The following is a 14,075-nucleotide window of genomic DNA, read 5'->3' as shown; positions in this document are numbered from 1 at the left end:
TGAAGGAGCTGCTCCCACCGGCAGCTCTCAGTCCATCCCACCCATCTGCTGAGCCTGGATCACCTTTGGGAGACGAGTGAGCAATAGGATACAAGGGGTGATTCCAACCTGGAGAGATCAGGATCTGTTCCGCCAGCAACTCATGTAATCAGTGTCTGTCACAGAATCCATGTGCATTACTAGGGGATTCAACAGCACAGAGCTGCTGCAGTGCAGATATCTACCAGGGAGACAACAGGTAGCTGAGGTGAGGATGATGTGCAGGTAACTGCAGTGAAGAGCTGGAGGAGTGGGAGTGAAATAAATGCTTGTCTTCTACAGCCTCTCAGGGTATCTAACATGCTCTCATCAAACTAAATTATCTGTGATATATTTAACTAAGGATCTGGGTTTAGTTCTTTATTTCTATTAAAAATCTCTTTTGACCAACAAACAGGTAAAATTCAAGCATTATACTTCAAAACCAAATCTATTCTCAAATAGACTGTGTCATGATTGAGGATGTATCACACCTATTAATTTACTGTATCTGAAGCAAACTCACACATGCAGAAGATGTTCTGAAGAGGCAGATTCACTGAGATGTCCACTCTAGTGGTCCCAAAGCTGAGTATTTTGATCAGGCTCAATGACTAAACAAACCTCATGCAGAACAGGTCAGGCTGTCCATGAGTTTCTCACTGCCTGTGCCTGGAGGTCAGCTCCTGCTTTGCAAACCTCTGAAGGATTTAATTCTCCCTGTACAGGAGGCAGGGGAGGAGGCAGCCCTGGGCCAGTCTGAGCTCCGAGACCTTCTGGAAATCTCAAACATTCCCTTCTGGACTCAGACAGCTCCAGCTCCCTGAGGGTTTGCTGAAGTGGGACATGGAAGCACACTGCGAGCTCAGGCCATGCTCAAGCACTTGAATTGTGCCTGGCACCAGGCTGTGCTGCAGATGTCCCAGGACATGGTGCTCTGCCTGTCCCTGGCCAGGATCCCTGTGGACCTGTCCCTGGGGATGTGTGGGGCATATTTCATATCCCTCAGAGAGTAACTTTAAAACATGGGGTAAGGAAGGCTGGTTCCAGCTTCCTGCACCATGATAGAAAAAATGCTTCCCAAAGAAAGCCCCAGGATACAGTGCTCTGGCTCTAAAGCAGAGGTTATCCTGCTAGATGGTTGCCTGCTGGGATCTGTAACAGCAAAGCCTGACACAAGGGTCAAGACAGCAGAGGCTATAAATCATTCAGATTTATTTTATACAGGATGTATGATCCCAAAATGTGAGCTCACACTCCTCTGGATTCCATGCTTGGACAATCTTCCTTGATAATGTTCAGGGAAAGCATTATCAAAACAGGAGAATCCAGCTGCAACCCCATCTCCCTCCTAGCCCAACACTGAAAAGTAACAACTGCAGCTTGATGCTGGAAAAAGAGATGCAGGAGAACCTACAACAAGGTATGAACTATGTACCCACATATCAGGCTCACCAGATGGGTCACCACCCCCTGTCCTGTCACACACACCCCACCACATGCCTTTTGGATAAGAGGACGGTGTCACACCAACACTGTTTGCATACGGATAGAACCTCTGGAGCCCAAGCAGCCTGCTGGGACTTGCTGAATGCTCTCCACTCATGCTGATGACCACGGAAATCCCAGCTCTGATTTTCCTGGGAGGTAAGGGAACACTCAGTACCTCTCTGGATCAGTCCCAGTGCAAGCCAAACTGGATGCTGCCTTAGGAATTGGAAATTCAGGGTGACAAACAAAGCACAGGAGGTCAAGATTAAAAACTAACCCCAGCTGCGTGCTGCCAGGCTCATCCTGCCTGTGCTCTGAACATCTGACTTTGTTAGTGTTGCTCTACGGCTGGTTTTGTTTTTACAGAGCCAGGAAAGAAATGAAAGGCAACAAGGAGGGGAAAAACAAGCACCCGCATTCCAGAAGGCGAGATTTCAGTCAAGCATGACTCAGGAGCAGAAAGTGCCACCCACTGAAGCGCACCGGCCGCGGCGCCGCACACCGCGGCAGCGGGCAGTGATGCTGCCGTGAGTCAGGAGCCTCCCACAGCCCGGCCCACGCCGCTTCCTGCGGGACACGGCTCTCCTCAGGGGGCTGCCACGCGCCCGGCTCGGCCTCAACCTGTGCTTAGCAGATGAGATGTGACAGGAACACGGCCCTGGTGCGTGTGGCTGCAGCTCGCCCCGGCTCCCACTTGAAGCCGGGCCAGGGGACTCCCTCAGCACTGTTCTCTGTAGAGCTGCAGTGGGAATGTCAGTGAATCCTGGTCAGAGGCACCCAGGGCTTATGGGCTCTGTCACTTCATGTCATACACTTGTGATGGTAATGAGCTGGGATCACCTTAGCAGGACTACAGCAGTACAGCTGTGATGATGCTGCTTTAACACAGCTGCTCCCAAACACAGTTCACCTGCTGCTATTAATACTATACCACATTAGCATCCTCACTACCTTCCTCTGCCTTCGTGGCAGAGATATGCCCTGTAAAATCCAGCACAGCAGCTACATGAGGCTTAAAATGCATCTCACCAAGTGACAGCACACACACCCTGCCACGGACCAGGCTGCTGCCTGAGATTCCTTTGAGAGGCAGCAATTACCATTTTGATGCAGTAATTGAGCTGTCTGCCCAAGAGCCAGGCTTCATAGTTCATACAGAAATTCCAGGGCTATCGAATCCCAGATCATATACAGCAGCCAAAACCCCAAAGTAGAAGTGAGGCAATGAGCCAAACAAGGGGTACATGAGAAAAAGGCATGAAATGAACAAGTGGAGGCTGGATTTGCTACGAGCATAAAAATCCCTCTATCACAGCATACTCACCATCCTGTAACTCAGTAACTCTAGCATGTGGACTGCCCTTCCTCAGTGCCATCCATGTCTTCTTCTCCACGTGGAGCAAACAGCCACCTTGCCCTACAAACCACTTTGGACTGGAAAGCCTGTCCGCAGCATGTCCTTAGCATGCTGCTTCCCCCCTGGATGTCCTTACCTTCTTGCAGAGAACCAACTGGTGATCAAAGAGAAAGAAAACACGCTGCTGGTTCCGTCCATAAGGCTGGTAAATCCAGGACATCTCCCCCGTGTAGATCAACTCTGAGCTGCGGTCCAAGATATCATCTCCCTGGAGGGCACAGAGAAGGAGGCCAAGTGAACTCCTGCTCCCAGCCAGGGCAGTGGATGTGGTTCTCTTTGCAGCATGGGCAGAAGCAATAATTAAATGAGATTTTGGCCCTTCTGCAGCTCTCAAAGCCACCCCCCATCTGACTTCAGACCAGAAACTGGAGATGGGGGATAATTCTGAAGGAAAGGAAGTGCGGACACCCAAAGCATGGTCATTATGGTTCGCAGTGCAATGAGGAAAGATCTGTTCCAGATATTGTCCCTGCTCCCCCCTTTCAGGTATCCCAGATCCTGGAAGTTGATGCAGGTTCTGGTGGCATCCTGAGAGCAAAGCCCCTTCCTCCTACCCACAACAGAGCCAATTTGTATTCAGGGTAACAAATTCCCTGGCAACCCCTCCCTTTAAAACAGCATCTTGGGGCACATCCCCACCTGAAATCCCAAAGTCATCTATACTGGGCTATCAATTCCCTCACCCATGCGGCTGTCAGAACTCATCCCTCCAGATTGCTGCCTCTTCCCACTCGTTCAGGCGATTCCAGTCCCTTCTCCCATAGCTCATTAGAGCTCCCCATCTCGCCGGAGCTGTGAGGACCAGCCCGGCTCCCGCAGCCGGCTGCCAGGATGCCCTCACCCTTCCTCTGCCTCCAGCGAACGCTTGTTTTCCTCTCCCAGTTTTTTTTAAGGATTCATGAGCAGATGGTCCTGCAAACACGGCGCCCGCTCTCCCACTCTGCGAGGGAACAAACGCACTCACCCTCCACTAATTGGGATGAGCTGGACTCCTTAAAAAGTTAATTAAAATCCATGGATTAAAAAAGGGTGAATTCACCCCCACCGGCCCCATGGGCATCTTTGTGGCTCTGAACCACCACAGAAGGAATAATCAGGATGACTTCAGCTAAAAGGTAAGGCGCAGGATACAGGAGCGAGAGAGAGAAAAGCTTTTTTCCCCCCTTTTTGGCTCTGAAACTACTGCAGTTCTGGCTTTCATGCCAAACTAGAACCAATTTCTGGGACCCAACCATCCCCAAATCTCAGCAAACAGCTTGTAAAGGTTCACCAACTGCGGGGCATGTAGATCAGCACAGTTTTCTGGTAGAGCTTACGCTTGTAGGTGCCAAAGCAACCAAGAGTCACCCCCGCTCCTAATTTCTTGGTGAGGATTTCAGGCTGCTGCTCAGGTAAATGTATAATTAACCTCTGAGCATTGATTGGAAGCGACTGCCTGAGTCCCTGGGTCCTGTGACAACAGCAACTTCATTAAGTCTCTGCATCATCACGTTGCAGAGCACAGGCTTTCATATCGCCTTAGCAAGGTCTTTATCTCACTTCTGTGGCTGGGGTATCTGATGGCCTCATTAGGGATAACTTCCCGGGAACACAGAGGGTCGTTCCCAGAAGGAACTGGCTGTGCATCATGCAGTGTCTCAAGAGTCGGGCTCTGATTTCAGCCTCCTGGCCAGAAACTGGGGACCTGAACGCTGCTGTGACAGCTCAGGTATGTGCGAGCCCTTGGATAAGAAGCCTCTGAAGGAAAGACACCAGAAACTGTGAGCTAAATATGAGCTTCTGTGAAGAAGATTCATACAAGCTTATGTGAAAAAGACTGATACAAGCTTATGTGAAGAGGACTGATACAAGCCTATGGATGGGAGCTTTTATGAGAGGGGGCGACCCTAGAAGAGGCTGGCTGCTAAAAATAGAAAAGCCAGTTTTGTCTTTTACTCCTGTGGTAGCATCTCAAGCCTGAGGACACACAGAGGACTCTGTAAACACTTCTACTTGATTAGCTGAATCCAAACTGTGTAATCCCTGCAAGCAATATAACCCAACAACACCCAGATCTGAAATGATAGGAATTTGTATTGTATTTTTTATATTGGGAAAACAATTTATATGTACAGTCTATAGGCTGGAAAGAGATGATTTCCAACCCTGGGTTAGCAAATTTGGGAAGAGATCCTGCAAACATTTTTGGATAGCACACGCTGCCCAGCCTGCATGCCTTGATATTGGGTCCTGACGTGAGGCAGGCTTTCCACAGTGCCTCTCCAGTCCTTCTCTAAAGCCAGGCCTGGATCCCTCCAATCCTACACAAAACGAGGAAAAGAGAAATCTTTTCCATTTTTTCCCAACCAACTCCTAGCAAGGCTCGTCTATATTCTCTTGTATTTAAGTTAAGAGAAACACTGCTGGAAAAGGAAGAGGCTGAACTTTCAGTTAGTCTGAACTGGCAGATGTCCTGACTTCAGCAGAGCAGAGCAGCAAAATGGCCAAGAGCAGACTAGATGGCCTCCTGAGGTGTCTTTTGCTAGAAGCCTGTAATGAAACCCCTCAGCCTGCATCAAGGGTTTTACTGTGCATCCTGCTACATACAAAGGGCAGCAAAAAGAAAGCCTACTCTTTTCTTTGTGCAGTCACAGGCAGAGTCCAGCTACTTAGTGTGCAGTAATGGGAGCAGGTCACCCAGATCCAGGCTGGATGGATGCTTCCTGCTCCCGTGAGCTTGACACACAAAGTCCTAGGGCTGATCACAACTCGAAGCAGAGGGTCAGCTCTTCTGTTGCTAGGCAAAGATGCCCATCATCAGCTCCCCAGCTCTCCTATAGGTGACCACCACTTTCTGTAACAAAGAACTGGGGAGAACCAAAGGGTTTTTACTGGTGTCATGAAAGAAAGGCTGTTGGGAGCACCAACACAACAAGGAAGGGCACGGCCCTGTGAGCCGGAGCAGGTTACACCTCCCAGCCTGCCCTGCTCCTTCTTCCCAAGAGCAATCCCTGAGCAGATGAAATACTCATTAGCCATCAGCTCAGAAATGCTCATCAGCCATCGGACCCGCTCCCCTGTGCCTGAGCCCACCTCCTGACATGGCTCTTTGCTGTCACCACTGGGCACAAAATCCCCTTTCCTAGTTAACATTCAGCGAGCGGGGCTCTCTTCTGCCTGCCACTGCTGTTCTTTAATTAGAGATTGACAGGCTGATTAGCACTCTGGGCTACACAAAGATCAGAAAAAGCAAGAGAAATGTTGTCCTTTTCAACAGGCTCATATTTGATACCTTCTGCTGCTTGGGGAAAGGAAAAAGAAAAGAAGAATATGAAAAGAAGGATGTGTTTCAGCCCCTGATGTGATTTTTTCCCAGGAGGGTTTCTCATCAGGCTGCCCTCCCTTTGAGAACACTGCTTTGGTTGCATGTATCTCTTTTTTTCCTGTCATTCTTGGATTCAATAACATAATATTAGGCTGAGGCCAACAATTATGTATTACATAATTAAGGGCACCAAGTCTTGATTGAAAGGCCTCCTAAGCAACAAGAATGGGAAGACGTTCAAAAGGACAGTGTTCATTGTAGTTCTCAATTATATGTATTTTTCCCTCCATGTAAATTTAATACTCTTGAAACCCGCCAAAGTGGAAACCCATGGGAATCTCTGGTAGAACTATCTGGGTATCTACATAAACCAAAGTGAGCTGTTTAAATGGCAAGTTAAAACTCACACAGGCTGATGAATAAGGCTCTCTCCTGTGCCAAACATGCAAATGATGATGGGCTTTGTGGAAATCATCTCTTTATAGTACTGTCGTGTGTGTACATATGTAGATACTACCCAGTAACCTTTGAGATCTGTAACTCTCTCTCAGAGGGCAAGAGCACAAGGGAGGACTGAGCGTGTAAATGCTGCCCAGGATGGGCTCTGTCCGGCCTGTTTGAAGTCTGATCCAGAGGAGACTTCGTGGGCTGTTCTGAACCCGTTCCAGCTAACCTCTTGTGCTGGTTTTGCCTGCCTGCCTTTAAATGTCACTGTTTTGATCTGAGGGTATTTAACTACAAGGAAGGGGATGATGCTGAGCGAAGGGAAATAGATGTTGAACATCAGGAAACACTTCATAACCAGGAGAGCTCTCAGACACTGAAAGGTCTCTGCGGGAGGCGGTGGAAGCCCTACATTCTGTGCCATTAACAACTGAAAGGACAAAAGGCACTACAGAATTCGGTGTAGGCAGGGGCAGCACCTCTCCAGGGCTGTTTATGTGTTGGAAATTCAGGTTACAAAATAAAGAAGTGAGTCATAGGTGGCAACAGGCCAAGCCAGGCTTTTCGGTCAGGACCACGCTCCTACGAATTATACAGGAACACATTTCAAAGTGATGGGGATTATTTCTCATTTACAGCAGTCAGTGAGATCAGAATCTTCCCTTAAGAATCTGCTCAGTCATTACTTGTATAAAGCTGCCAAAGCTGCCAATAATTCCTTAAGACTTCATGCCCTGGCTGCCACAGCTTATCTGCTGCCACAAGAGTCAGGGTCCCATGGGCAAGTTAAACCCTCAGCCCCTGCCTATGTGACTTCTTGGGGAAAAAAAAACCAGCCTTGGTTAACTCAAGGATATTCACATTTTTCAAACACTGACCCGGAAAAATTCACCTTCCTGAGGCCACGCAGAAAATCTTGAGGGATAAAAATGAATCCTGAAACACACAGGCACAACTCCACGGGATTCAGTAAAATCCCTTCTGCTTAAATTAGCTACGACATGCCCCCTGCTTCTTCTCTTTGTTTTAGGATCAGCGATATGTACACAGGCCCAATAACACCCTTTCCTTGCAAGAAAAATGTGTGCACACACTTTGTATACAAGGACATTTCAAATATCCACTCACTAAACATGTGTTGTTTGGTTTGGGGGTTTTTGCTTCTTCTTTAGAAGCCTTTTTCCAACATCTCATCGCAAAACATGGGTGAATTTAGAGATGAAAATGCAACTTCAAATCAGAGAATCAACATGGTTGGTCTAGAGATGTGAGGAAAACGAGACATTGAATCAGTGAAAGATCTCAATGTGCTTAAAAATTTAGTCTCTGCTGCTGCAATAATTCAAGTGCACCATCAGAGAGTAGAAGACCATGATTCCAGTCCATCTTTGCTGGAGGACACCAGCTGAAAGTGACCTGCCATCAGCTTTGTGCTTCTGCAAATGCTTATCCAGTTTATTACTAAGCGCTCACTGAAACAGAGAGAAGACACAGAGGGACAGAAAAGGAGCACTTTTGGGTAGAGCAATGGGGCCACAGAAGGATGGGAGAGTAATGCTGTGGGTTCTACCCTCAGACCCAGATAATAAAGGCAAGTTCCCCACAGACTGGAACTAGGGAGACATACCAGCAAATCCTCTTCTACTCCATAAGTACCTATGTGTAGAAGATGAGGGCTTCAACCCTTACAGGCTGGATAAAATATCAACTCCTGATGGTCTACGTCCTGGTACACATGTCCTATAGATAAACATCAGCTGAGTGGGGTTTCTGGAGGTTAGCAGCTTGGGTTTGCAATGCCTAAAGAGAGTATCTGCACAGACCTAGGACAGATCTAAGCACCTGGCACTGCTTTTGATTTCTCCCGCATTATACCAGTTAACTCCTGAGTATTCTGGGGTTTGTGGTGTTCAAGGCCAGGCTGGACAGAGCCCTGGGCGACATGGTTTAGTGCGAGGTGTCCCTGCCCATGGCAGGGGGGTTGGAACTAGATGATCTTCAGGTCCTTTCCAACCCAAACTATTCTATGACTCTATGATTCTGACCATTACACAGACATCTGTGAAGTGGGGGCTGGGTCTGATGATTCAGAAGTTATTTTAGAGGAAAGAATCAAGCAGTGAAGTCCTCTGCTGGACCCAGCTCTCATCCTTTAGTATTCTCATCACAACTCTATGACTCTTCTTGATCCAAAATAAAGAATAGAAATGGCAAGAAGGTTGTTTTCCTTTGAATGAGGGCAGTAGCTGTATTCCCATCAGATCTCTGAGTGGTTTTGCTAGATTATGAGAAGCTGAAGGACATTGCTGTAATATTGTGCTTAAAATTTGGAGTAGTTGAAAAAAGCCTGGAGGAATGATTTGGCAAGTTCCTGAGGATAGGATAGAGATAAAGAATGGGTACTGCTAAGCAGGAATGAATTATCAAGGATATGGCTAAATAAAAATGAATTATCAACTGAGCTAATGGAATAGAAAGAGAAACTGCTATTCCATAGATCCTATATGGAGGTCACCTTGGCCTTCCATTCACACATGAATATTCACTGACTTGGAATTGATCTGTCCTTAATCTAGGTTTATTTACAGTGAGGGTCTCGGTATTTCTTACCAAGGACACACATCAGCTCATCACATGGACTGCTCTGGAGGCTGAAGATCAATCTGATGGTGCTGTGCCTCCTTGAGAGCTGTTTCTAAAGCTGAAAATGAGCCTGTGTGCCAGTGCGAGAGGTTTCCTCACAGTAAACAACGATAAAACAATCAAGCAAATCATCTGCATTCTCTGCTCCCAGAGCCAGCCATGACTTAACAAACAGCTCTGACTGCTGCATTTATGTGTTTCAGCACGAGATCCCAGCCTGAATCCAACCTTCATTACAGCAACGAAACTAATTCAGTCAAGGAGGATACGCAATCAGAAGGTGATCAGAAGGCAGGTATTTCCCTGCCTCTCCTCCAGCCTTCCTAGGTCTTTTCTGGAAAAAACCTAATTAAAGGATTAATGCATCTTTCCCATTAACTAATTTACACAGTATGAGCTCATTGACCTGAATGGGGAGTTATTCCAGATCTTCATCACTGTGAGGAAGAAAAAAGGCTGTTCCATCGCTCTACATATCTACTTGCTAGACACATGGACCGATGACAACACAGAGGGATTTGCAAAAGCATTTGTCCTTGCTCTGCTTCAAAACCCTATTTACAGTTCACATTCATACAATGATTTTTACAAAATCAGGATGAAAAGAACAGGAGAACATAATTTTAGGATGCCTTTTTTGTTAACACATGGCAAAAATGCCAGAGCCTGAAGGCCTGCTGGTGAGGAATCCCTCTGCTGACTTTGCCTTGCCTGTGTTTCTCAGCTCCTTAATTACATGATCAGTACATACAGGGTTGCTTCAGAAATATCTTTGAGTGGGTACTCATTTTAAATGTGCAAATAGCAGCTCTAACTTCAGCATAATGTTTTGCATTGTAATCATAAAGCAGCTTCAAGAAGAGTTTTCTCTATTTTCTTAACTTGTCACAATTTCTAGGCCTTTTTGCTCTTTCCCTCCTTCTTCCCTAGAAACAAAGCACAGGGCCAAAATGCACACAGAATTTGATCCAAATCTCACTTAATCCCCAGACAACAGCATTACAATTGCCAAACTTACTCCAGATTTCCATTGATGGAATTGGAACTGGACCCTAGATTTTCTTCAGAGTACTACTAACATTTTACATCTTAAGTACCATCTCTAAAGTCCCTAAATATGTCTTCTCTGCCCCAAGCTTAATGCCAAGACTAGGCTGTGTGAAATGAACTATATGGTCTTGGATAATTCACCGGCTGCATGGATTTACTTCTTCCAGGATATAGCACCAAAATGAGGGCCTGGCATTTACTGTACCTCCCAGTCCAGAACGGAGGCCTGCCACTGAGCTATCTTGTCAATGTTCTCCAGCCTCCGCTTCCGCTCGTTGATCTGCAGAGTCACGTTCCTCATGACGGCGAGAGCAGCAGCCACATACCTGTAGTCACTGTCAAACACAAAAGGGAAGCCCATGAAATTCCACACTGATGTGCAGTGGAATTAGTGACGTTAGCAGCAGCATAGTCTCACCATCCTTTTAGAAAGGAATGCAGGTAGGATTTGCCTCTCATTGCTATGATACTGTACTTTTTCCATCAACAGTGTCTTTCTGGATCACCGCAAAGAGCAGCTTGAAAGTGCAGTTGGGTGTGTAGGAGACAGAGAAGCCAGCCAGCCCCTCAGCTGGTTTGCCTCCTTCAATGAGTACAGTTGAGCGTCTATGACCCAGCCTATGACAGTTATGAATATTGCTCTCTGAAGTCTTCAGATCCTCAGCTAAAGAGCATCCTAAAGGAAAGTCTGGACATTTTTATAGCCTCTGCCTTTGCACCTGGATTTTTCTTTTTTAAATTGAATGTCAGAAACTACTTTTTGATCAGACACAAGGCCAAAGCACCTTCCAAGCCATAAGAAGACTCCAAGAGTGCCACAGAGCATTTATCCCACAGCCTTCAGGCTTAGGGCAGGATTCAGGTGAGCAAATCAAAGCAGTTCTTTCTTTTTCATTCCTGGATGGGCCTGTGAGTGTAATAACAGAGTGAAACCAGGCTCCTGCCAGGCCAGCAAAGATGATGATCAGTCTTTTCAAAAAGTGATGCCGAAATCAATGCTATTGATTTCCACCCTGTGCCTTCTTTTCCATTCCAAGGAACTGCAATGTTCATTTCAATTGGAAAGACAGATAAGGCCAGCTGCCATAATGCCACCATAATATATTATTAACTTAAGGGTTGATATTGATTGCTGACTAATGAGAAAAGCTGCCATCCCGGGCAGCTGCAGGGGGAATGGCTTTATTGATTATTGCTAAGAATTGCACTGGTGTCAGCTCAAACAGGGGTGAGTGCTGTCAATTACATCCCTTTCCTCATGTGAATCAAACAGGATAAATATTAAGAAACAATCACAAGATGATGTACAACAGAGAATGATTTGCTATTTTGCTGTCCTTTCTTGCATGAAATCTGGAGATGCATTTTCAATTTTTATTCAATTCTTACATCAAAATTCCAGCTGAGCTTAAAAAAACCTCCTACAAATTCCAGAACATCAGGACTGGTCCTTCAATAAAGTAGAGGAGAATAGAGGATGAGCTGTCTGACATAGCCATCATGATACACAATAACGAATTTCTTATGCCTTCCTTTGTGGGGCCACCTGTATGAAGTGAGTGCCTGGTTGTGTAACAGAGAAATGGAGCTATGCCAGAGACATTAGTCTGGTCTTCAAAATGTCTGTGAGTTCTTGCAGGGAAACACGTAAGTCATTATGGTCAGAAAGGATCTGTAGAGGTAGGGAGAGGTGTAGGACTTAAACACAGTCACTGATTACCTCCTAGCAATTACGCTCATGCAGAGAAGGGAGGCTAATGTCAGTCCACCCATTAGCAGCATCTCCACCTTCTCACTCGTGTTCACTCACTCTTAACTGCAGCTCAGTTCTGCAGCAGGAATGCTCAGGACACCAGGAAGCTGCACTTTGGACTTTCATGTATTTAATTCCTATTAAGCTGGAATGAATCTCTAAGAGGTGAACAGATGTGGCTTTGTGAAACATTCCAATGAACCAGTCTCAAAACAACAGCAGTTGAAGGGAGCCAGGCTCTGAAACACCCCCGTGCCTGCCTCCACACAGGGTGGGCCGGTGCCAGCCAAGCTGGGTTTCATCTGGGTAATGCTAATTCACTAATTCTAATGTTATGTTTGAAGAGCAAACCCCATGCAGTAATGAAGGAAGAGTCATGACTGAACTTTTTGGGCTCCTAGCCCATGCCTGTGGCAGAGCTGGCAAAAACTCAGAGGAAAAATAACAGAAGCAAAGCATTTGGCCAGTGAAATAATAATGGGATTCAGTTAACTATGAAATGAAGGTATAGAAATGGTCTGTCAATTATACTGGGGCTGCAATGACCACTTCCCAGTGCTCAATCAGAATGCAAGTCTAGACTCTTGCTAAACATCACATGCTAATGTGGGGGAGAGTGGTCAGGTTTCCCATTTCAGCTCTGCTGTCCTGGTGCAGGGAAGATCCACAGCTCTACAAGCATGATGTTAGTGAAGAGGAAGAGAAAAAAGAAACAGAATGTAACACCCCACTGTCAGATGAAGCGAACATATTTGCTTTCATTTGCATTCCTGGTCCTTTCTGAGCTTTGCCTTACTCTGTAAATGGTTTAAGTAATCTAAACAGTATTTTCTACATATTAAACTCTAATCAGAGTGCCTAAGAGACTCCTAATTCAGCCAGTGATGAGCCTGGCTTCATGGCATTAGTCCACCCTGTAACCTTCTAGCTTGTTTCCAACTTGCAATCTCACTGTGAGCACTGTTGCACGAGGGCAACTCATCACCTGGTTAATGGGCCCCTGAGCTACCCGGGAGGCTTCTCAGTTTCTCTTGTTCATAGGTGACCCCGATGGTGTCCCAGCCTGCAGGTACCTGGCTTTCCCAGTGCCTTACATTGTCACATCATGATGTTCCCTGAGATTATTTGCTTTCCCCACCTCAGGCTTTGCTTATCTCAGCCCCAATCCCAAAGCAGAAAATACTTCTATATCAAGCAGACAACCACTGCAGCCCAGGTTTTCTGCACAGCCCCAGTGCAGAATCATCTGGTGGTAATATATTCTCTGTGCCTCGCTCTCTCCATTCGTGGCATTGAGCTAGTCTGGGATGTGAGCTGGGTTTCCTGCAGGATCAGTCCCTCCCAGGCTCGTTGAACACTTGAATTGGAGGAGCTAGACCACAGGGAAGTGTGGTACAACTCACCCCATTTTGTTTTTAAAACATCCCAAAGAAAAAAGGAATGGACTCCCCAAATAATCCAACCCTTGTGTAATTGCACTGTCCACATCCCCTTTGGTATTGCTACCAAATAGCTCAGAGAAGGTCACTTTAAACACAGACCTCTTCTCTCTGAGGCTCCTTACTTCTTCCCATTGTAAAGCCGCATCTGAACTGACACTGTAAGTACTGTGGGGACATCACATGGCTGGTAAGGACAAAAAGCCACAACATTTGGGATCCTAGTGCTGCTTTCTGAGACCCTCATGTTCCCATGAGTCGACTCCAAGTTTGATTTGGTCTTGTTATGAACAGAAAAACCAGAAACTGGATCTGAAGCCAAATGCATGTCCAAACTGGTGATTTTGACCTGGGCATTCAGCTAGCATGAATCAGCCAAACTCGTGAACCAGGTCAAAGCAAATGCATCTCTTTGCTCATATCATGTCTCTCTGCACTTCCAGAGCTGGTTTTGGGGAAAAACAAAACCAATCAAACACTCGCAGAAGTTTCTAAAACATCTGTGGTCTTTTTTGT

At 46.3% G+C, this 14,075-nt stretch overlaps 1 protein-coding gene across 10 annotated transcripts in view; it reads right to left on the bottom strand.

Moving 5' to 3' along the window:
* Positions 1-14,075, bottom strand: part of ARHGEF9 (Cdc42 guanine nucleotide exchange factor 9) — a 188,589-nt gene that overhangs the window by 27,011 nt on the left and 147,503 nt on the right. For all 10 annotated transcript variants that reach the window (XM_030497057.1, XM_030497059.1, XM_030497058.1 and 7 more), the window contains 2 exons: positions 10,573-10,702; positions 3,003-3,134 (listed from right to left, as the gene is read on the bottom strand). In XM_030497057.1, coding sequence (XP_030352917.1) covers positions 3,003-3,134; positions 10,573-10,702 — 262 coding nt within the window. The remainder of the gene's footprint in view (positions 1-3,002; positions 3,135-10,572; positions 10,703-14,075) is intronic.

This window comes from Strigops habroptila, chromosome 9, assembly GCF_004027225.2.
Source record: "Strigops habroptila isolate Jane chromosome 9, bStrHab1.2.pri, whole genome shotgun sequence".
NCBI classification, from domain to species: domain Eukaryota; kingdom Metazoa; phylum Chordata; class Aves; order Psittaciformes; family Psittacidae; genus Strigops; species Strigops habroptila.
Note: the sequence above shows the minus strand (reverse complement) of the source record. Positions and strands in the feature narration are given on the sequence as shown.